The 25,396-nt window shown below is 39.1% G+C and overlaps 1 protein-coding gene across 2 annotated transcripts in view; it reads left to right on the forward strand.

The window, feature by feature from the left end:
• tpd52l1.L (tumor protein D52 like 1 L homeolog) overlaps positions 1-20,447 on the forward strand; it is a 68,478-nt gene extending 48,031 nt beyond the window's left edge. Inside the window, exons 5-8 of one of the 2 annotated variants that reach the window (XM_041562243.1) lie at positions 1,591-1,605; positions 11,299-11,337; positions 13,001-13,061; positions 16,703-17,146. In XM_041562243.1, the coding sequence (XP_041418177.1) occupies positions 1,591-1,605; positions 11,299-11,337; positions 13,001-13,061; positions 16,703-16,831 (244 nt within the window). In that variant the 3' untranslated portion in view covers positions 16,832-17,146. 2 annotated transcript variants of the gene reach the window in all.
• The last annotated feature ends 4,949 nt before the right edge of the window (positions 20,448-25,396 follow it).

Consider the following 25,396-nt stretch of genomic DNA (forward strand, 5'->3'; position numbering starts at 1 on the left):
ATCCTATTTTATCATGTTAGTCAAGCAAAATGAACTTTAATTACACTGTATAAATTATTTGAATATTGTTTCCATCAGTCTGGGAACTCATAATTATAGCAAACAGGAAGGAGCCATTTTGTGGACACTGTTATTAAGGCAAGCCTTGTATCATCTCAGAATCTTGTTTGTGCACCAGGGGACAGGGACCCAATGTCCACCCCATGCACTGGTTACACAATTAAATCGTTAAGAGAGCTGGGGGAATGTAGGGGGAGCGGTGACATCTAGGAAGTGCTGAATGGAAAGTGAAAGTAATTGCTTGCCCCGCCTCTATGCCTAGGCATAGAGGCGGGGTAGGCAATACTTGATTGACAGCTGATATTTTTAAATGAGTTTACAACAGCCATGAATGCTTTAATAAAAAAAAGAAATTGGATTTCATATTTAATTTAAGAAGGACTTTTATTATACAGATTTTTATGTCTGGGTGACGGGTCCACTTTAAGGACACCTAAACGAGCTCCTTAGCTATTGTTCCTTAGATATCCTATTGAAAATAACTGAATCACTTCTTGTGAATAAACATGTGTCCAACTTGAATTATGTGATCCTGCTCTAAGGACAGGGCTGGGGTGTGACTCCTGAATGTGGTCTTTGCACGGAGTGCCGAATATTTGAATCAACTCTATGTGAAAGAAGCAGCACGCCCCAGGGCGCAAGTACTCCATAGACGAGCACTTAGGGATGTGGTCTAGTAAAGTATATGCATTGAATACAATTTTTAGAAATTTAGTTGCTGTTACTGTTGCCAAAACTTTTTTTTTCCTTGCTATTTTGATACAAAACAAAAAGAGCAGACTGCTAATAGCAGATTTTGAGCTTTTTTGATGAACTTATAGCAACCCAAGACATAGGGGGTTCTTTATTAAAGACTGAGTTTTGCAGTCAAAATGAGAATTTTCAAGTTAAAAAAAAAAAATTATACTACGAACATGGAAATTGCTCAAATACTCCAGCTAAAACCTGTCAAGGTCAATGTCCCTTCAAGCATTTGAAGAATTTTTAGCCTTTTTGATGTTAGGGTTTTTACTTAGAATGATTCAAGTTTTTTTCCTCTGAAAATTAGTTTAATTTGAGTTTTGTAGTTTTTCACCCGAAGTTTTCAGTTTTTTCCATTCTAGTTTTTTCTTAAATCAGAAAAGAATTCGAGTTCATTCGAGGTATAAAAAAAAACACACAAACCTCTAAAACTCAACCTTTGATAAATAACCCCCATAGTCAAGGTGGAATCATAGCTCATAGGGGAATACTTATTTTAGGGTGAGAATAAGGCAAGACAGGTTTCTAAAGGGAAATTTTACAGCTCTCAAATATTCCTGTGGCAAGCTATATTCCCATGCTTTGATAAATAAATTTGTAGATGGAAAGATTACATCAGCTCCACATTGGTTTTAATACTGATTATAATGAACTTGAAATATGTAGCTGAATATGTATCATAGTGCTAAGGCTGCAAATCAAATCAAATGAAACCAAAATGCATTTTTGCTAAGGTACTGTAAGATGTTTTAACAGTTATGTTTTGTTGCTATTCATCTTCTGCTTCAGATCGCATTCTATTAGGTAAGGTAACTTACTTTCTAATTTCATTATTTCTGTTTACATGAAGACAACTTTTGTTTTTCTATTGTTCGCTTTTGCTATTTACTATATTAATGTATTAGTATCAGTATGTAGTGTTTAGGTGATTGCTTGCTACTTGTTTGAAAGAAAACCAGAAGAATGAAATTAAAATACATTTTTAGCCGGGGGGGCGTGGCATGGCAGCCTAAGAGAGCAGACGTGTGCAGATAGAGCTCCGTTGGTAACTCATTCTGATCTTACCCTGATATCCTCGACTGGGCCAATTGTCGCCTGGGATATTGTTGGCATTGCCGTACTGTACCACCGGAGCAGATGGGAGGCAAAAGCGGTCCGCGCAATAAGACAGAAATCGCACAAAAACTTAGTGCGTATGCCAGAGAGCAGAAGCAAGATGGCGGTGAGGAGCCGGTGCGGCCTACCAAGCCTAAAGAGCACTCGCAAGCGTCGCAGCACCCTGCAACAGATTTGCCGCTTAATCAGGTACTCACGGCGATAGCGGACAGCCAGGCAACCCTGATGGTCACATTCACCAACAAAATTGACGAGCTGCGCTCTGAGTTCTTCATACTGCGTCAAGACACTCAAAACATAAGAGAACGCACAGCGGAGGCAGAATCCCGCATCAGCATTCTGGAAGACTCCTGTGCCCCACTGCGGGAGGAAGTTTCGCAACTTCGTACCCAAATTAAACAAGCAGTCGCACACATGGAGGACTTAGAGAATCGACACAGGCGCAACAATGTGAGAGTGGTGGGCCTACCGGAGGGAGTCGAGGGCCAAGATCCTGAGGCCTTCTTTACGGAATGGCTGAAACAGCACTTGGGTGAGTCCACCTTCTCCTCCTTTCTGGTGGTTGAGAGAGCCCATAGGGTCCCAACTAAGCCGGCACCCCCGGGGGCCCCCCCGCGCCCATTCCTGGCCAAATTATTGAATTATAAGGATCGTGATGCAGCCCTGTCGGCGGCGAGGCGCATTGGTGATATATAGTACCAAGGCAAAAAAGTCTCACTCTACCCAGACTTTTCCACTGGAATACAGAAAAAGAGGGCCACCTTTGTTGGCGCCAAGAAGCGACTCAGAGATAATAATGTTCCATATGCTATGCTCTACCCTGCCAAGCTGCGGATACAGGCAGATGGGAAAAACCTTTTTTTCACTGAGCCACAAGAAATTAACGACTGGATGGATGGGAAAGGCCTGAGGTAGGGGTGCCACCCTCATGATAGTATTGCCGCGGTGTGTTATGCATTTGGCTTGCTCAGAGTGGGGTCTCCCTTTTTTTTTTTTTTTTTCCTTGGGGCGCCGCACAGTAACCACTCAGTTGCCTTTTATCGTACGGCTTTGGTTTTGTTCAACCCAGGAGGATATCCCGGAAGGAGCCAAGACATGTCTGTTCCCATAGGTAAGGTTTGGCCTGCCTATCGGCTATATATTGAGGGGAATATATATTGTTAAAGTTAAGGGTAGTATCTCTATTATGATGATACCGGGTGGGTTCGGGTTCCTTATTGGAGGGTTAGTTATGTTGTTTTACTATGTTTTTTTATTGTATGTAATTGCTATTTGTACTTTTACTGCCATAGCTTCCACAGGTAGGTGTCTGATGAGGCGGACTGTAATTTCACTGGTGACTGAGACTTGCATGCACTTCTGTTCCCCATGCCTTCCCAATTGGTTCCCTGGTGTTGACTGCTTCCCCACATTAGCATGGAAGGGCGACTTAAGCTAACTTCGTGGAACGTGAGGGGTCTCAATGACAGAATAAAGAGGACAGTTATACTTAAATATCTCAAAGATCACAACACTGACATAGCTCTGTTGCAAGAGACCCACCTCACCGGTAGTAAAATTATGTCCCTTAGGAAACCATGGGTGGCACATCATTATCATGCTCACTACTCCTCTTATTCATCTGGCGTAGCTATTTTGATACGGAAGGGAATCCCGTTTACGTTTGAAGCAGTGCAGTCAGACAGAAAGGGTCGCTATCTTATTCTGCATTGTATCTTAGCACACTGTCCAATTACTATAGTCTGTGTTTATAACCCACCCCCATTTGACATAGATCTACTCAATCAAATTGCAGCCAAGATACAGAGCCCTGACCCCAGGCCTATCATCCTTGCGGGCGACTTTAACGCTGTGCCTGACACACGGCTTGATTGCCACCCCCCTGGAAGAGAAGGGCCTCTGGGTTACAGGCGTGGTCTGAGGCTTTGGGTCTGACAGACCTATGGAGATGGAAGCACCCTAGGGACACACAATACTCTTGTTATACCCCAGCCAAATCGGCTATGTCTCGAATTGATCTTGTATACTCCACTGCTGATCTTCTGGGCAAGGTCGTGGGGGCTGATTTTCTCCCTCGGCCATGTTCAGACCACTCACCCTTACAGATTACACTTCAGCTGGGCCGACCCCCCTCGCAGAGTCCATGGAGATTGGGTGGGCGATGGGTTACAACTCCAGACCTACAGACAGAATTTCCCATACATCATGCTGACTTTTGGTTTCATAACACGACTGAATGTAACTCGAACATAACGTGGGATGCATACAAAGCATACACTAGAGGTGCATACATATCTATGATCAAGACTTACCGGACAAGGTGTAGGCACAATATAGGGGTGGCAGAGACAGCTCTAGCTCAAGCGGAACAGGCTCATGCCAACAGCCCCACACCAGTTACACAAGTTCACTTAGACTCGACTCAACGTGACCTTAAACTTCTACTTGTAGATGCCACTAAAAGATATCTAACTCACAGGGCACATCAACTATATGAGCATGGAGATTCCAATGCACGACACATAGCTTTCCTGACTAAAGAGCTGTGTCCGTCTACCTCCATCCCACACTTAACAGTGGCGGATGGCTCGGATCATACTGATCCGTCTGCAATCACTGCTCTCCTTGCAGAGTATTACACTCAACTGTACTCCTCCAAACTCGATAAATCGGAGACTGAAATCAGACAATACTTACACCTCGTCACTCTCCCCAATTTAGACGCTGACCAACGTATGGATCTTAATGCTGACTTTACTCTAGAGGAAATAGAGGACGTCATCGCCTCATTTCCAAATATGAAAGCCCCTGGCCCTGACGGATTGCCCACTGAATGGTACAAAACCCATGTTAAACTGTTAGCCCCAAAACTACTGGACCTGTTCCAATCCGCTTCACGATCTAAGGCTCTCCCACCTTCCTTCTACCAGGCAACGATAACTCTGGTTCTTAAACAGGATAAAGACCCATCACAGTGTAGCTCCTATAGGCCCATATCGCTTCTTAACCTGGATGCGAAGATACTCACTAAATTGTTAGCTAACCGCCTTCAGCGGGTAATCAAGCACCTAATACACCCAGACCAGGCGGGATTCATCCCCAATAGATCCACCTATACTAATGTTAGACGCCTCTACCACAATCTGTCCATTACACATGACAATTCCAACATGAGGTAGCCTCTCTGGACACAGAAAAGGCTTTCGATACGGTGGAATGGGCATATCTTTTAGAGGTGTTGTTAAAATTTGGCTTAGGTGCTAACTTTATATCCTGGATTAAACTTATTTATGATTCTCCTCAGGCCTCGGTGCTGGCTAATGGGCTACTATCCAAACCCTTTCGTCTGACTCGAGGTACTAGACAGGGGTGCCCCCTTTCCCCCTTATTGTTCGCAATGGCAGTTGAACCCCTTGCTGCCATGATTAGGGACGACCCCCGGGTACAAGGGCTCAGAGTGGGCAATAGAGAAGAAAAGATATCCCTTTATGCGGACGACACTTTGATCTACTTAGCGGATACCAATCACTCCCTTGATAATGTCTTACAACTGGTGAAGCAATTTGGGGAGTACTCCAGTTTGCGTGTTAACTGGAATAAGTCTAGCATTTTTCCCATAGACCCTAACCCGTGTCCCAGAATAGATCTGCCCCTGAAATGGGTTACTGAGATGAAATATCTTGGCATTACTGTCTCCCTTGACAAATCTAGCTATACTAGACTGAACTTGCAACCTATCTTAGCGACTCTTAAAGCCAAAGTCCCTACGTGGACATTATTGCCCCTGTCCTTGGTAGGCCGTGTGAATCTCATTAAAATGTTATGTCTGCCTAAATTGCTTTATGTGTTAGCTAATGCTCCAATTTATGTACCTCTCTGCTGGTTCAATGACATTGACAAGCTGCTTCAGAAACTAATGTGGCCCAACTCTAAGCCGAGGCTAGCACGGACTATTATGCAGGCACCATGGAATCAAGGTGGTTTGGCACTGACTAATTTTAGGAACTATTATCTAGCGGCTCAATTGTCCAACTTGCAACAATGGTGGCACCCCAATCTGGACAATCGCGCGTTGACTCTTGAAATGCACATCATGGGCTCCGAAGATGGACTACAGACTCTTCCTTTTGCTGGCCCCAGGCCTGGTCATGACTTACCTGATACGACCCTATCCACCTTCAAATGCTGGCAGATTGTGTCAAAGAAGGCGTATCTAAATACCAATCAATGGTCCCCAGCAATGCCATTGTGGCACAACAAACTACTAGGCCAATTTCTCCAGATCCCTGATCGAATAGAGAAGCTTCTTAAATTGGAGGGGCTCCGACATCTGACCTCTAACCTCTATGGAGGGTTGATGGACTTAATGCCTGATCCACTGGCAAGAGCTAAATCCCAATGGACTCAGGACTTGGGAGAAATACCGCAGGACGCTTGGTCAGATATTCTCAGTCAAGTGAGGGACATTTCAATATCAGCTAGAGACCGGCTAATTCAAATAAAGTTTCTTAACCGCATTTACTACACACCTGTGAGATTGGCGAGAATCTTTCCAAATTCAATGGACACCTGCTTCAGAGGTTGTTCAGAGGAGGGTACTTATTATCACATGTTTTGGCAATGCTCTCATATACAGAAGTACTGGAAAGATGTGTGGGATTTTTTGCATATCCACTTGGGCGTTCCACATGTTGCCACACCAACGCTAAGTCTTTTGGGTCTTACAGAGGACCTATCCTTAAACACCAGGACCAGACTTTTACTTCTCCAACTTTTATTCTTTGCCAAGAAACTCATTCTCCTCCACTGGAAGGACGCTCAGGCCCCTGGGATCAGGGAGTGGAAGCAGCTTGTCAATTCTAATTTGCCACATATCAAGGCAGTATATATCTCTAGAAATTGTCCGACTAAATTTGATCTGATATGGGGCACATGGCTGGCGCTGGATAATGTGCTTCAGACATGAGCTAGATAGTTGTGCGTAGTAGGCTTAAGCAGGGCTGTTAGTCTAAATGTGATGTTTGATGTTATATTGTGAGTTCTAGATGGCTGATGGCAAAGTCACATGGCGACTTTTTACTCTGCCCCCTCTCAATTATTGACGGACACCGACTGTGCATAATCCTACCTAGGTAATAATTGGAAGCGTAAACATGGCAATTTTATTTATGTATTTTTCTTTTTTGTCTGTAATTAAAATTTATTTTTTGTTTGTTGGAAATAAATAAAAACAGAAACTTGGAAAATACATTTTTAGCCAGAATGCTTGGGATCACCTATATTTTTCAAACAAGGCCTGCGATTTATTAATATGCTTGTTACTGATTTATTATAATGCTTGTCCACCTTGTGTGTACTTCTATTATGTAAACTTGTACAGCGTTGTAAAAATAAAAAGCACCGAAACCCTCTTTAATGTCTTAAATTGCATGTATATATCTTTTGTTGATACAGTATGTGACTATGCCTTCAGCTCCCCCTCCACTTCTTTGGCTTTCCTTTTACTTCTCTTTTCTTTTCTCCTATTCATATTTTGTATTACCAAAAATCAATAAACATAGAATACTGAAAAATAATAATTAGTTACCCTCCAGTACAATGTATTTTGCAAGACTTTAGTATTCAAGCACATTTTTTCTGCCTAAATTGTAATTGTGCAAATATAGGGTGTGGAATAATAAGGAAGCATTAATCTGAATCTGAATTTACAGTGGTCAGCGAGAATAGTTACATAGTTACATAGTTACATAGTTAAATTGGGTTGAAAAAAGACAAAGTCCATCAAGTTCAACCCCTCCAAATGAAAACCCAGCATCCATACACATACCCCTCCCTACTTTTAATTAAAATTCTATATACCCATACCTATACTAACTATAGAGTTTAGTATCACAATAGCCTTTGTCTGTCCAAAAAATCATCCAAGCCATTCTTAAAGGCATTAACTGAATCAGCCATCACAACATCACCCGGCAGTGCATTCCACAACCTCACTGTCCTGACTGTGAAGAACCCTCTACGTTGCTTCAAATGAAAGTTCTTTTCTTCTAGTCTAAAGGGGTGGCCTCTGGTACGGTGATCCTCTTTATGGGTAAAAAGGTCCCCTGCCATTTGTCTATAATGTCCTCTAATGTACTTGTAAAGTGTAATCATGTCCCCTCGCAAGCGCCTTTTTTCCAGAGAAAACAACCCCAACCCTCATAATTTAAGTCTTCCGTCCCTCTAACCAATTTAGTTGCACGTCTCTGCACTCTCTCCAGCTCATTTATATCCCTCTTAAGGACTGGAGTCCAAAACTGAACTGCATACTCCAGATGAGGCCTTACCAGGGACCTATAAAGAGGCATAATTATGTTTTCATCCCTTGAGTTAATGCCCTTTTTTATGCAAGACAGAACTTTATTTGCTTTAGTAGCCACAGAATGACACTGCCCAGAATTAGACAACGTGTTATCTACAAAGACCCCTAGATCCTTTTCATTTAAGGAAACTCCCAACACATTGCCATTTAGTGTATAACTTGCATTTATATTATTTTTGCCAAAGTGCATTTATCAACATTGAACCTCATTTTCCAGTCTGCTGCCCAGTTTTCCAGTTTAGACAAATCACTTTGCAAAGTGGCAGCATCCTGCATGGAACCTATAGTTCTGCACAATTTAGTATCATCTGCAAAAATAGAAACAGTACTTTCAATGCCCACCTCCAGGTCATTAATAAACAAGTTGAAAAGCAAGGGACCTATTACAGAGCCCTGCGGTACTCCACTAACAACACTGGTCCAATTAGAAAATGTTCCATTTACCACCACTCTTTGTAGTCTATCTTTTAGCCAGTTCTCTATCCAGGTACAAATACTATGTTCCAGGCCAACATTCCTTAATTTAACCAGTAACCTTTTGTGTGGCACTGTATCAAATGCTTTAGCAAAGTCTAAGTAAATCACATCCACTGCCATCCCAGAATCGAGGTCTATACTTACATTCTCGTAAAAAGAAATTAAGTTAGTCTGGCAAGATCTATTACGCATAAAACCATGCTGGCACAAACTCATAGTATTATGATTTGCTATGAAGTCCAGTATCTTATCCTTTATTAACCCTTCGAAAAGCTTTCCTACCACTGACGTCAGACTAACTGGCCTATAGTTTTGAGGCTGAGAACGGGATCCTTTTTTGAATAGAGGCACCACATTAGCAATTCGCCAGTCTCTCGGCACTATGCCAGATCTCAATGAATCCTGAAAAATTAAGTAAAGAGGTTTGGCAATCACAGAGCTAAGCTCGCTAATTACCCTGGGATGAATACCATCTGGCCCTGGACCTTTGTTAATCTTAACATGTTCAAGTCTCTTTTGAATTTCTTCATGTGTGAACCATGCATCATTAGTTGTATTACTAGAATTGGGACTGTTAAGAAGGAAACCTTCACTTACTGGTTCCTCATTTGTGTAGACAGATGAAAAATATGAGTTCAGAATCTGCGCTTTTATTTTGTTTTCATCAACCAGCTGACCCCCCTCTGATAGTAAGGGTCCCACCCCTTCCTGCTTCATTTTTTTACTATTAACATATTTAAAAAATAATTTAGGATTTTTTTTACTGCTTGCTGCAATATCCTTTTCTATAGCAATTTTAGCTTGCCTTATAGCTTCTTTGCATGATTTATTGGCCTCCTTGTACCTTATAAATGTTTCGGCTGTCCCAGCTAACTTGAAAGCCTTAAAAGCACGTCTTTTCTTACCCACCTCAACACCAACGCTTCTATTGAACCAAAAAGGTTTTGCTTTGCAACGACGTTCCTTGCTTACAAGTGGAATATACTGACAAGTATATTTATTAAGCAGCATTTTAAAGATTTCCCATTTTTGTTCTGTGTTTAACCCTGTGAAAAGCATTTCCCACTTAATATGTTGCAAAGATGCCCTTATACTGTCAAAGTTTGCACGTCTGAAATTTAGTGTTTTAGTTACTCCCTTATAGAATTGCTTCTGCAACAGAATCTCAAAGGAGACCATGTTATGATCACTATTCCCTAAATGCTCACCCACACAAATGTTTGAGATGAGTTCAGTATTGTTAGTTATTACAAGGTCCAAAAGAGAGTTATTCCTAGTAGGTTCTTGAATAAAAAGTTGTCATTCAGCATATTTACAAACCTACTAGCTTTTTCTGTCTTAGCAACCCCATTACCCCAGTCAATGTCTGGATAATTGAAGTCACCCATAGCAACAACTTGACCCAGCTGTGAAGCCGCTTGTATCTGCAAGAGTAGCTGGGCTTCATACTCGACACTTATACGAGGTGGTTTATAGCATACACCAATGATAATTCTTTTTGCTACCTTTTGCCCAGTCAAAATCTCTACCCAGAGTGATTCTACACCCTCACCAGTGCCAGCTATTTTTATTTCTTTAGCGCATGGCTTTAATTCAGGCTTTACATACAAACACACTCCTCCACCCTTTTTCATCCCTCTGTCCCTCCTAAAAAGGTTGTAACCATTTAAATTCACAATCCAGTCACATATTTCATCCCACCAGGTCTCAGTGATACCAATTATATCATAATTTTTAGAGCATGCAATTAATTCTAGGTCTCCCATTTTACCTGACAAACTCCGTGCATTTGCCAGCATACAGCGGAGGTTACTACTTTTACTTTTGAAATGTGCATTACTTAGTGAAGAATTATACGTTAAGTTAGTATTATTCTGTTTTCCTTGTAACAGAGGGACCTCCTTAGCTGGTAAACTGTATGCCCCCCTCACTCCTCCCCCATGACCCCTTACTAACCCCACTGCCCCATCTACACTAGCTTCCCCAATAATCCTTTATCTCACCCACCCCCCCCTTGCCTAGTTTAAACACTCCTCCAACCTCTTAGCCATTCTTTCCCCTAGCACCGCGGACCCCCTTCCATTGAGGTGCAAACTACATTTGGATTTGCATTCATAAACAGTTACTGAATATGCATGAAATTTCCACAGGATGGTGGGTAGTTTGTCACTTTTAAGGGGGGGCCTAATGCAAAAATGTAACACAAAGAGAACAAATACTACAATATGCCCCACCTCCATTTTCCATATTTCTGTAGATTTACATGTTGGGCTGTGAGGCCTCAGAGAAACTGTGGCATGTATTATGTGAAATGGAAAAATAAAGCTGAATATTCTCACTATAGCTCATTAGTCACATTGGTCAATATAATCTCAGTTACTCTCATGTCAGTGGTGTATCTATAAACCAAAAAGGATTAAAAAATATGTTAATTATTTTTGTTATTGTTTGCTCAGTGCTAATGTGTTTTTATATAAAGGAGATAATTGTAATTTACAGTCATGCATTTTGTTTTGTGTTCCTCTTATGCCTTCTTGTGGCAGCTATTCCATCCGCCACTCCATAAGTATGCCAGCCATGAGGTAATTATACTGGCGCATATGTATGTGTGTTCATAAATGTATGGTTGTACTTATGTATTTGTAAATATGTATGCTACTCCTCTAAATGCTGTAATATTGTTTTGGGTAGCAGTGATTTGTACATGTATTGCTCTTTTTACCTGTATTGCTCACTGCTGAGAAATGGCTGACACACGTTAAACACATTCTCTGAGGCAACTGTGCAAGGGAGGAAGGAGTGACTCATTAGTGGAACACTTTCTAAACAATTAGTATGTAAGCTTCAGAGATAACAGGACGAAAATATATGCAAATAACATCATTAACCTCAAGCGTGTTAGACAGCATAATTGTGATTGTGAAGTTTCATTTTCTGTGGTAACTTATATTTAGCAATGGAAGAAAGGAGCTGCTGAGCATAGTCTGAGAAATGAAACCCTTTTTTTAAAAACTTTACCAAATCATCCGTACACAGGAGTGTAAGAATAGGAAAGTGAATTATTTAAAATGTCTTCATTACTTTTTTGTATGTTTTTGTTTGTATTTTACTGATTTTATTTTTTTTAAATACCAGCATATTTTATATAACTTAATGTAAGGTTGAACAAAAGAGTGACAACTTATTAAGGAAAACATGATAGTCTTATAACCCTTCCGTCACCTTCCATTGTGAAGTGATGGATTTTGCCTCTGCTTTTCAGAGAATCATTGCACCACTCACTACTAAAAGCAGTGGAATTTCAAGTCCCTGAATCAATGTTCTTTCTAATATTCTGGAGCTGTGTGTTGAATCAGCTCATGAAGAAATTTGGTTTACATATTCAGTTTAAAAACGAAAAAAAAAAAAAGTTTTAGTACTTATAACATAAATAATTGAACTGGATACACATTGAAAAATTATTGGATAATCCAATAGTTTGTCACATAGGAGAAACAAATAAACTGTATGTGATTTGGATAGCCAAACATCCATTAGTATGGCCGATGACGATTAAGTAGTAGACCATCAAGGACATTTGCAGAGCTTCAAAATCTGAAGGGTCAAGGTATATATCCGGCAACCTTGTATACAGTGTATGTCTTGACTTCTTCACTTAAACCCTAATGCTGTCTTTCTCTTCTCCAAATTTTCCAAATAATCTTTGCAGTCTTAGGAAATTTGGGATAGCAGGAAATCCTTCCAGGCACCAGAATGAAGTGTGTAATTATTGATGTTCAAAATACAGAAGGGACATCCTTTAGAACAAACCTGGAAATCTTCTATGTACATGTAGTTTTTGCATTTGAACAGCCATAATAGCAATGTTGGTACTCAACGGTGCACTAAATCGCAACTATTCCCATTTGTACCTAAGCATGACATAATTTACACCTTGGCAGAGTGCATGCAGTCATGCTATACCTATAACATTTATCAGAATGTAAATAAATTTGGGGTCTCTGCATAGTATACCTGCTTTACAATACTTTTTGTTTTACTCCACATCATTGTGCTAAATAATAATGTATCATAAACATCATGAACGATCATAACATTAACACCATGCTATGTTGTTGATTTAACTAGTTCATGCTACCACATAGTTTTTATTTCTGAAAGATGTTATGACCTGCATGCTGCTTGTGAGGTCTGGTGTGTTGTGTTACATAGAGATCTTTGACTCCCATTGTTTTATTCATCTAGGAATTCCCCAACATTCAAGTCATTTGAAGAGCGAGTTGAGAATACAGTAACTTCACTGAAAGTAAGTTTTAGTTAATAAAGAAAATATGATGTCTTTGGTTGTGTTACAGGTCCAGTGACTGGTGCTTCTGCTTTTATTGATTATTCAAGTCTCACCAAATTCAGAATGCACGAGTGCAGTTGCATATTTATGAAAGCATGAAGTTCCTATTATATCTTTTCTGATGCTTTTTTAAAGGACCAGTAACATCAAAACATTTTTTTAAAAATTTGTTAGCATACATCAAAAAACCCCACCAACATGTAACATAGTAAGTTAGGTTGAAAAAAGACACACGTCCATCAAGTTCAACCTTTTGACTTTTTTTTAACCTGCCTAACTGCCAGTTGATCCAGAGGAAGGCAAAAAAAAACCATCTGAAGCCTCTCCAATTTGCCTCAGAAAAAAAAAAAAAATTCCTTCCTGACTCCAAAATTGCAATCAGAATAGTCCTACTATTGTTGTACTATGAACTATAGTTATACTATGAACTATCTTCCATAACCCTGTATTCCCTCACTTGCTAAAAAGCTATCTAACCCCTTCTTAAAGCTATCTAATGTTTCAGCCTGTAAGACTGATTCAGGGAGAGAATTCCACATCTTCACAGCTCTCACTGTAAAAAAAACCCTTCAGAATATTTAGGCGGAACCTCTAATCGGAATGGGTGACCTTGTGTCAGCTGGTAAGACCTACTTGTAAATAAAGCATTAGAGAGATTATTATATGAACTCCTTATGTATTTATACATAGTTATCATATCACCCCTTAAACGCTTCTTCTCCAGCGTGAACATCCCCAATTTGGCCAGTCTTTCCTCATAGCTAAGATTTTCCATACCTTTTACCAGCTTAACTGCCCTTCTCTGTACCCTCTCTAATACAATAATGTCCTGTTTAAATACTGGAGACCAAAACTGTACGGCATATTCTAGATGGGGCCTTACCAGTGCTCTATACAGTGGAAGAATCAATGCCGCTTTTAATACAGCTCAAGACCTTATTTTCCCTTGATGCTGCTGACTGGCATTGCTTGCTACAGCTAAGTTTATCATCTACAAGGACTCCAAGGTCCTTTTCCATAATAGATTTGCCTAGTGCAGTCCCATTAAGGGTAGAAGTGGCTTGGGTTTATAATAAAAGTGGAAAACATACTATACTTAACTCAAAAATATAGAATATTGTAATTCTGGGGGCCAGGAGCAAACAAACAGGATGAACTCACAACTTTGGTCCTCCAAACTTAAACCAGATTTTAGGAACAAGAGCGGACGATTTATTACATATTGCAGGGGCATCAGGTAACTGGATACCCCCCCCCCATGAATGCAAGGGATGTCACTTTTAGCAGGACAAAACATGAGTTTTTTATGGGTATGGTCTGGACCAAGAATATAATAACCATACTTGCTTACAGGAACATAGTAGTATCATGTACTGTCTCTTTAATAATTCGACTTCGACCATTAGCCATCTAAAACCTCCCGAATTGCTGTTTTAGCATATGGGGGACCTCCTAGAACCTATTTGGAGTCAATTGGGAAAAACTTTGAATCAAATTCGATCGAATGCGCTATTCCTTCAATTCGAACTATTCGAATTTGCCCAAATACGTACCTATTCGATCGAAAATGGACCTATTCAATTTGGTTGGTCTTTTTGAATTCGAATGTCAAAGTTTTTTCAATTCAAAATTCGACCCTTGATAAATATGCTCCTTAGTGCTGTACATTTTCTATGGGACTAAATGGTTACAATCTGCAAGGTTTCCAAACTTGCCAGATCATTGCATTGATCTCTAGAAATAATATTGTGATTAGACAACAGAGGGGTCTTCATAAAGTGGAGTATTTATTCACCACATCTAGGAAGTGGCCCAGGTGGTGCGCCCTGAGCCCTCAGCATGGGGAGCGGACAACCGTGAAAAAGTCTGAAGCAGGCACTCAAATAAAGGCAATCTTCCATCAAATAGTAATAGTTAACACACAGGGGCACATTTACTTAGCTTCGAGTGAAGGATTAGAATGAAAAAATGGCATTTCTAAATGTAATCATTTTAAGTTCACTATAAGTATATGCCAGCAACTCCAGCTCTTATTAACCTAGAAATCATTAAAAAAATATCTTGATGTTTATTATGAAAGTCCTGTTAGCTCAAGGGTACAGACAGTGGAACACAGTCGCCTTTAACAGATGGTGAATCAAATATGCAGTAGCTTTAGAGAAAGTGTGGAGATGGGGGGTGCAGCTGAACATGATACACAAAACAGAACAAAATGTGAGGACAAAGACATTTTCCACGTTGCCTAGGAAACATTCAACAGCACTTCAAAAAAATCTTAACATAGACTAGGTGCATAGCACAATTCTATAACATAAAAGTTTGCCTTAATTACCCATTGCTCTAATTTCTGTTCTATTTAGTCTATGTAGGTCTATCCTGCGTAAACAAGAGATATTGCTTTCTCACATGACTGCATATATTTTGCTCATAATATTCAGTCTATGACACATGATATTGCTAGCAGGTTATTTACATGCCTGAACTGTGAGTCAATAAAAAGCTAATAGTATATATCTTATGGAAGACATAAGAAAACTAGGATTTATATTAACCAACATCCTTTATTTGATGATCAATAAAGTTAGCAGATTTTCATTATTGAAATTTGGGGCTACAATAAGTACACCCTCAGTGATCAGCAGAAATGTATAAGCAACAGCACATCAGTTTCTGCAAAACTACAAGTCCTAACATTCTTAGGGAAAACCTTCTTAATGACTGGGTATCTAAGGATGATGGGAGCTGTAGTGTAACACAAGCTTGGGGGTCACAAGTTGGATCAAGAACACATTATACTGTGAGAGCAATGGGTAATGGAGTAGCAATGCCACGACATATTAAAGTGAGAGAAATTATAACAAGAGCCTCCAGCACACTAGTTGGTTACAAGCACCACAAGCATAATATATACAGAAAAACAGTGAGTGGACCATTAGGATGGTTATTTGGTAGGATATATGCTGTGTATTATTCTTTCCCCCCCCAAAAAAACCACATCCAGTGTTGATACCATGTATAATACCACAAAACACGAGGAGGGATAATTGCAGGTATGAAACAACCCACTGAACCAGCTGAACCATATTGATTGGATATTTAAAAATGCTCAACACCCTATTCACTTTCATCTGTACCATGGTGGCACTTGCTTCTTTACCTTCTATTTGCTTTTGTCTTTCTATCCTGTACTCCATAAAAATCCCTTTGTATTCTTCATCTTTTTCCAGCGTTTATATTCCCTTCTTTCTTCCACCTTATCTGCTCTTCTTTACTTGCCTTTCTTTTTCTATCCTTTTTTTTTTATATATTCCCTGTTCTCTGCTTAACCATCCTTCTTTTATAACCTTCACCAGCTTCCCCTTTAAAACTCATTTTTCCACCATCTCATACCCCTTTGATCTTTCTTTCTCCCCCATGCTTTCTCCTCTTGAGTTTCTAGTTGTGTGTACCGAACTGTAGGTAGGGGTCATCCATATCCCTGGGTACATTTCCTTTGTTACATAATCACAACTCTGGAGAATCCATTTTAGCTGTATGAATATAGCTACCATTGTATCACAAACACAAATCTTTTATTATTATTTTAATGTGATTAACAGGCAAAGGTTGGAACAGCAAATCAAACTCAGGGAAGCTTTGAAGAGGTCCTGAGTTCTACAGCTCATGCAAGCGCACACAGTTCATTGGCTGGGACCCTACTGCCCGAAGCTGAAGAAGATCTACAGTGATAAGCAATATTGTTACAATAGATGCTCCATGTAGGCCTATCCAGTTTGTTAAAGTTCTAAAATCAAATTTATTTAAATCCCTTTGAAAACCAGTTGATTACAAACAGGATGAATCAATTGCTCTGTAAGTTGTTTTTATAGGACTTTTAAGGGGGGGGGATAAAACTAAGTTTAAGGACATGATGTGGAGACGTGAAACATTGCACATTAAATATTACATTTTGATATACTGTATGGCAGGTCAAAATAGTGTAAATAAGTGCAGACAAATATTAGCTTTGTATTAGATGGAGGAAAACCTTGGGACTTTTCAAAGCATAATCACACACTAGAATTTCTATGGGCAACCTACAAGATATTCATTTTGTTGCTTTGCTAATAGTCTCCAAAAAATAGTATATTTTGATATACAGTAAGAGATTATATAGTGCAGTTGTAAACCTGCATAAATGATTTAGGACCTGTTTTCCAAAATGCTTGGGGAACCCTATACATTCATTATCATACATATAATTTAGACATGTAGTCTAAAGCTCTGCCAGTTTATTTAGTATTTTTGGTTTACAAATTCAAGGACCTGACATTTGGCTACCCAATTGTTGAAAGTGATTTTTGCTGTGTATTTTTTTAAACTACACAGTTAATTTTCTACATAATGACCTAGTCTCAGATCCAGGCTTCTATCCTCTGATCCTAAAGTGTGATGGGAGTATCTAGGGGACACTGATACTGCCTGTTAAATGATCTTCTACAGAGAAAATCGTTCTGGGAGGAGAACCAGGAATCTATATCTGATAAATATATTATAATTGCATGTCCATTACTCTTAAATACTAAAAAACATATTTATACAGGACCATGAATGCAAATATTAAGAGGTTAAAGCAAAATATATTTTTTATAGAACTTTTCTTCAACTCACAAAAATGTAGCTATCATGTGTGCCCTATATATCCTGGAACACAATAAGATTGTGACTTTTCCAGTGTCTTTTCAAGTCTCTGGCTCGATATAAAGCATTACAGGGAGCATACTAAATCTCTAAGTCAACACTTCCTATGTATACTTATTCTACTTTTGGTATTTTCACCATATTCTCTATAAAAGACTTTTAAGGTGTGGCAATCCTGGATAGACTACAGATTTGGAGGCACCTTACTGTACCTCCTCACCTATTATCTGTGTAATTCCTGCAAGAATAGAGTCAGAGTAGAGTCAGCTTTTCTTATTGTATTGTTACTTTTACTTGATTAGTATATTATGTTCTGTTTATTCTTATTCTCCTACAAGTTCCTTCATTGTCAGAACTGAAATAGTATCAGTAATTGGGTAGTCTCTAGGACCTCCCAATGCAATAATGGCACAATGACACAAAATCATGGTTCTGTTTAATAAGTTACTTATGATGTATGATTCTGTCTGTTTATACTTATAAAACAAAAAATCTATGGACACAGCTTCAGCACACAAAGTATCGTAAATATTGTAAATGCAATCTGACCACTTATGTACGTCTAAGATGAAGGGTCTGCGATACTGACTTTTAAGTCAAAGATCCCTTTCTGGATAATGGGTTTCCGGATAATGGATCCCATACCTGTACTACTCTTCTGGTGTCAACTTCAGGCTTCAAGTTTGTTCTGATTTTTGTAGATTGTGTGTATTTTTTTTTTTTTTTGCACTCCAATCTAGGTGTCCAAGTGCTGGATTTCTGTCCTGCTCTGGTTTCATCATAATGTATGTGCATGCTTAAGTACATATCTTAGGGCCAGGTCTCTCCTCTCTCTTTTCTGGCAGCATCTCTTGTCAGTTTATACAGCATCCAGGCTGCTCTTGTTCTCTTCAAATGATATCCACAATCCTTTTATAAATGGTAATCTACCACAATTTTCCTTTGTATTTGCGTAAACTGAAATTTTAAGGGATTTTAATTAAAATAATAATCAATATTCCTCTTGGCATATCTAGAAAACTGCTCCTATACTGTAAACAGAACTTGCCCCTTTAATAGTCAAATCCCTCTCCTTATGACACTCTAGCAAATGGGAACAATGCATTGCTTTTACCCTGTAAATTTTCCCACAGTCATTTGGGGTACAACCCCATTCATCAAAGGGTGCTCTTTGTAATGCTTTTGTAAAACATCAATGTATTCTGCAGCATTGATCATTCCTTTCCACCTCCTGTACCAAATTAAGTACTTATAGACGCATGGTAATCATGGAGTTATTGCCACCTGCAAACCAAGCGGTAGTTCCAGGGTACCCAGTGTGTGCAGCACAGTTGTGCCTAAAGTATAGGGGATGCACATGTAATTTGCATGCCGAATGCCAAAAATGAAGCTAACCAGATTTTTCGGGGATTATTTATCAAAGGTCGAATGTTAGAGTTTTTTAGACCTCAAATGAACTAAAATGAACTCACAACTCGAATGGTTGAAATAAGAGAAAATTTGAATGAAAAAAACCTCGTATCAGGATCAGGGTATAATACATCTGAAAAACCTCGAGTTTAAAAAAAAAAATGGATTTTTGATTCAAAAATAACCTTGAAAACTCGAATTTTTAGTGGAAAACACAACATAACTTTAACTTAACTCGAACCTTAATAAATCTTAAGGGGGTTATTTACTAAAATACGGATTTATCTCAAATTTTAAAAAAAAACCCACGACCAAACTCTCATGCCAGATTTTAGCTTATTTATTAATCAAAAACTCAACTTAATCAGATCACGGACAAACTCGACAAAATTGAGCGAAAACCCGGATTGCTCAAATTTTTTGGGCTTTTTTCCAAAATTGCTTGAGTTTTTGCCTGAAAACTCAGAAAAAGTCGGATTTTCAGACTAAACCTAGCACAGATGGCTATGGCGGATTTTCGGATTTGGGCTTCTTCAAAACATTCTTAGCAAAGATTAATTTTTAGTTCCATATTAAAGTGTTGAAATACACATTCAGTTCTTATGCTTACTGTAACAATTTGAGGTTTTTTTTCCAGGATAGCTTTCTTCTAAATGTAGATCAGGTCTTACATAGAATCATATTAATCCAAGTTTGAAACTTGAGTTCTCAACTGTTCCCCAGGAATGTTACTGCTGTCTTTTCCTTTAGAGGCTTAAGGGACTTGTTCCCCAAGGCTGCATTTACACAAGGTCTGCATGTAATGTGTGCATGCCATCATCGTTATTCATTTATATAGTGGTAGCAAGTTACACAGCACTTTACATTTATTTATAACAAACAAGGGTTGAATAATAAAGATAGGATCAGAGGGGCCCTGTTCACAAAAGCTTGCTTGTGCCAAAATAGTATATCTTGTCTGAATATCAGATTGTTATCAGAGATACAAACTGTTGCATATAAATTGCATTTGAATAGAATACTATAAATGGAAATTGTTACATATTTCTTTAAAATGTGTTTGTGACTAAAGAGCTACTTGAACCCTTGTTTTTTCTGCTTAATCTGACTGTGATATTGTGTATGCTTTTGTTAGTGCCTACAATGTGAACTGAAAAAAGCAAAGTAAAGAGAAAGTATCCTAATAGTAGATCAACCGTTTTCTGTATATGAAATTAATATTCTCATTAAAATGACCCGGTTTGGAAAAAAAAATAAATGTGTCCAATAATTGGTGCCAAACTGTAGAGGAATGAGACATATAAATGGTTAATATACTATGTGAAACAGTTAAACGTGGCTAAACAGGATAAAGGGCACGCAAATCCTGCTGTCCTCTGTTACAGTAAAACTGTATTGCATTTGTTTATATTAACATTTTCAAGCTTTCACACCTCATGTAAGAAAAACACTTGTGCTGTGAGTGGCCAACAGATTCCAACACATGTCTGCAGTTTGAAATGCATGACTGATAGAAGCCATGGCTGTTTGCAATAGGAAAGCAATGCCAGGTTGGGGAAACACATTGCTGTCTTACATTTAAGAAAAAGAATAATAAAACCTATTTTATAAAAAATTATTATTAAGAATTAACTACAGTTTGGGTGCATGTTTCCTGTTAATGCATTCTCATCAACTACTAATGGGCTCTGTCTAAATGGCTAGATTAATGAAATAACTGATCGGTGAGCAGACAGTACTGAAATAAATAAAAATAATAAAAATAATAATACTTAAAAGTATGAGAGTAAGGGCCAGGGCACACAGAACATTGGCTCCACTGCTCTCAGTCTGCTCTATTTATCTATACTGAAAATGACAGCTTCCACTTGCATGCGGGCACACTGAGCAGAGCAGAGGTCAGCCCAAAAATGCCTACTTTCTACTACACACTACATTTTTTTTCATTCCAATCTCCACTCCAGGCACCTGCACTCAAGAGGAAGCTGTACTTGTATGTTATATAATGTCCACTTTCTAGCAGCTTTGCAATTGATCTTAATCTTTTTTTTTACTTATTTGCCATCCATTTCTGCCTCCAGCTTTCAAATGCAACCAAAAAACTTTTGCTCTTTGAGGCTTCCATTTTATTGTTATCGTTACTTTTTCTTATTTAGCTACCTATTCAGGCTCTGTGTTATTCATTTCCTAGTCTCTGATCCAAATCACTGCCTGGTTACCATAGAAAAGACATCCTTAGCAACCAGATAGCTGCTGAAATATCAAACTGTAGGACAGCTACCAAATAATTAAAAAAACAAAAAAATGACCAATTGCACACTGTCTCAAAATATCACATCACACTAAAGTAATTTTAGAGGTGAACTACCCCTTTAAGTGGGTCAAAACATATTCTTATTGAACATTACACACAGTTTTCCAGTTCTTTTGGAAGGGCAAATAATTGTGTTGCTGATCTGGCTCCTTCATGTGCCTGATAAATCCACGAAGCTTAATGCTGCTGCCATCTAAAAAGAGTGACCAAAATGAAGTAACCCAATGTCACGTGTGAGCATTTTTAAGTGCATGGTTTAAAAAGGTGGCTTTATTTACCTGAAACAATTTTTTATTAGTATTGTAGTATTTTTTGCAGGATATCCTCTAAACACGTCAAATCTTGCTGGCTATTTATGTTGCTTAAGTTAAAAAAGTAGGTCAGTACTTTTTACAATAACAATTTAAAGTTCATTTTTTATGTAGACAAGTTAAAGAATATGGCGAGCCTGAGGTGGGTTTTTTTTTTTTTTTGCACTTTAGTGTTTTTGTTTTTCTTAAAAATTGTGTTTTCATATCATTAGAATGATAGCTGAAAATATTTCCCTTCAGGGGCTGTTTCATAAAAGGAAATGGAATGGACTATGAACATTTTTTAACAAAGGAAATGATTCCGCTTAATAACCACTTGAACTTTATTTGAAAGATTTGCCTGCAGATATCATTAATTAGATTCTTCTCCTAGTGAACAGAAGCAGTGCTTAATGCTAGCTCTGTGATTATCTTCTTGTCTGCAGTGCAGTATGCTCTGCTTGTTCATATTACACAGATATAATAGAAAGTGCTCTTACACATTCTCTGATAAAGAGTTCAAAATTGTTTATTAGTCACCCACAAAGCCCTCAATCAGAGCTGTGGCTCTCCAGTTATTGGAGATATTGGAAGATATTGATCTGCAACAGCCACAGTCTGTCCTTCTCTCTATTGCATCTCTGACCTCACTCAGACACAACTTTAAGGTGTGCTAATTATTTTGCATCAAAAACAGTGTAAAATAAAGCTCTGCTGTATTCCTTACCTGTGAATGAACAAGTTCCACACTCATTATCAGAAATACTATATATAAATATATATACAGGCAGTGGTGAATTACGGACATGTGAGGCCCCTAGGCTATACTTTCCACAGGGCCCCCTTCTAGGGTACCATGTTTTTTTCGGCGCAGTCCGCGCCACATTTTTTTAAAAAAAAGCCAACTGCCGCGTAAATATGCTAGCGGTTTCAAGCTTAGGCAATGGCACATGACGCTAGAGTACTTAATCGGCGGTCATCTTTTTTAAAAACCGTGGCGCAGACCGCACCGAGACCCTGCAATGGTCACTGGCACCCGCTGCTAGATAGCTGGCTTGATATTTTTAAAAATATATATTTTTTAAAGCTATCTTTAAAAAATAGCAGATACGCATCTATTGCCTGGGAGTGGGACAAATGCTGAGCCCAGCAGTGGTGCACAGCCTGCGGTACTTGGCTGATTCAGCCTGTTAGGGCCTGGCTAAATTGACAAGCCTGGCTTGACAAAGCTGCGTTTGGCAGCGAAACGGCTGTCGAGGTGCGGCGCTGCATGGATGAGACGGGGCCCCTCTCACATTACCTGCAGTAAAGGAATCGTAAGGTTGAAAGGAACAGCAGGCTGATATACAGGACATGATGATAACACACTCTGGAAAATGGTCTGTATGATCATACTGAATTTTGGATTTGAGTAAGATTTCACTCGTGACTGCTGTATCCACACTTTAACTTATTTGGCGCTGAACTTTGATTGAACATGCTGCGATTGTTGAATTGCTAATCTGGTCGATGGACTGACCACGTCACATATGGATAGACGTCCAAACGAAGCGCTACCTCCCAAAGACCTTAATAACAGAATACTTACCTGTTCATCAGTTCATATCTGGACTACAACATTGTTGGGACAATTAAACTGCATAGAGGTCTATTGAGACTAATAGCCCGGTCCAGCCAACATCCTAGTGCATACTAATATCGGACCAACAGCCATACTGCTTAATTTTCACCTTATAAAAAACTGCAGGTCTTTTATCGTGCATCATTTAGGAGGTCATAAAGCACATTATATGGGCTTTCAGCCACATTGTATACCTCTTGATACAGAATAACAATTGATGCTCTTTGATATTTATATCATTGTTTCTCACATAAGGTGTTACCAATTATATGGTGGGGCCTAAAGCTCCCATAGAAGGGATCCCTTCTCTTACATGCATCGTTGCTTTCGATTTTAATTGTATGTCCTTTTAATTCTTCTCATGGCATGGTTATCAATAAACATAGCTTTTTATCTTGTCACTTGGTTTTATAATAATTATAATATTGTATTGTCCTCGGACCCAAGACCGGAGGTTAAGTTCCATTTTTGGTGCTTATATATTCAAATTATTTTGTTTGTGGACACTCCTATTCTTGTGGTCCTGGGTATAATAACAATCATTATTGATATCTTTTCTATTTTAAATGTTGGGGTATTTTCATATCTTTAAAAAATAGCAGATACGCATCTATTGCCTGAGAGTGGGACCAAGGCTGAGCCCAGCAGTGGTGCTTAGCACAGCCCGAGGTACCTGGCTGATTCAGTCTGTTTAACTGATCTTTAAAAAAAAAGATTTCTCTGTCCTGCACTATGCGAAGCACTGCTGGACCGGGTGCCGCCGCCTGCCCCCCGTGCCTTGCTACTTTCTAGCTGGATGGGAGACAATTTAGGCAGGATTCAAGATGTAGCTAGATTTAGGCAAGAAGTTGATTAGACTGCGTCTTCTGCCGGAAACTCAGACCATGTGTGCTCGATTAACTCTCCAAAGCCGCGTGTGTTACACACCTGCTTCGGCACAAACCAGTGGCTTCACTGGTGCTCGCCAATTCTGCCGATGACAGCCCGGCTTTAGAGAGATTTGCATGCACATGACTTATAGACATGCAGCACTCGGGTGCCTTGTATACATTTTCTCCCAGCCAGCAGCAAGCATCGGCAAGCACCAGGCAGCTACAGTGGACGGTGAACCCCTGACCACTATGGGCCCCTAGGCTATAGCCTAGCCTATCCGTGAATCCGCCCCTGTGTACAGGTACAGGACCTGATATCCATAATGCTCAGGACCTGGAGTTTTCTAGATAAGGGATCTTTCCTTAATTTGGATCTCCACACTTTAAAACTGCTAAAAATAATTTAACCATTGATTAAACCCATTACAGAGAAACAGAAAATAGGTTTTAAAATGTGAAATTAGTTGAAATTAGTCTATAGGAAACAACCTTCCTGTAATTCGTAGCTTTCTGGATAATGGGTTTCCAGGTAACGGATATATACACACACAAATATATTTATATTTTAAAAAAAAATAAATAAAAAAAATAAAGTAGCAACACATTGAAATGTAAACATGTCTTTAGTTAATCCCATGGTGGCCTGAAAGTAGGATGCTCCTTGATAAGTGGCCACTGGCCCATGATACTTTTTGTGCCATGCTCCCATCATTTTGCGATGACCCAGAGATACCCTCTGGTAGCACAGTAGAGAAAAATTTGCAACTTTGAAGTCAAAGAGGATTGCTGGGGAACTAGCACAGCTGGCACGAATAGTATCCTGGGAGTGTCTATAGTTAGCAATTGTATTTACTAAGGGTGTCTAACACATTGGCATGCCCCAGTGAATATCACTTTACTTCTCTTTTAAGGTCAGGATACTGTACAGGCCAGTCATGATCATTGAGGTTTACAGCTTTGGCCTGTAATAGCCTTTTTCATGTTTGTGTTGCTTCCCAAGTCTTTTTACATTTGAATGTGGTTCAAGGGTAAAAAAGTAGGGGACCCCAGTGTCCTCTGTTAAGTTTTGGGCCATTATTACCTGGGCGCTAATGGGTACAAAGCCT

Source organism: Xenopus laevis, chromosome 5L (assembly GCF_017654675.1).
Source record: "Xenopus laevis strain J_2021 chromosome 5L, Xenopus_laevis_v10.1, whole genome shotgun sequence".
NCBI classification, from domain to species: Eukaryota; Metazoa; Chordata; class Amphibia; order Anura; family Pipidae; genus Xenopus; species Xenopus laevis.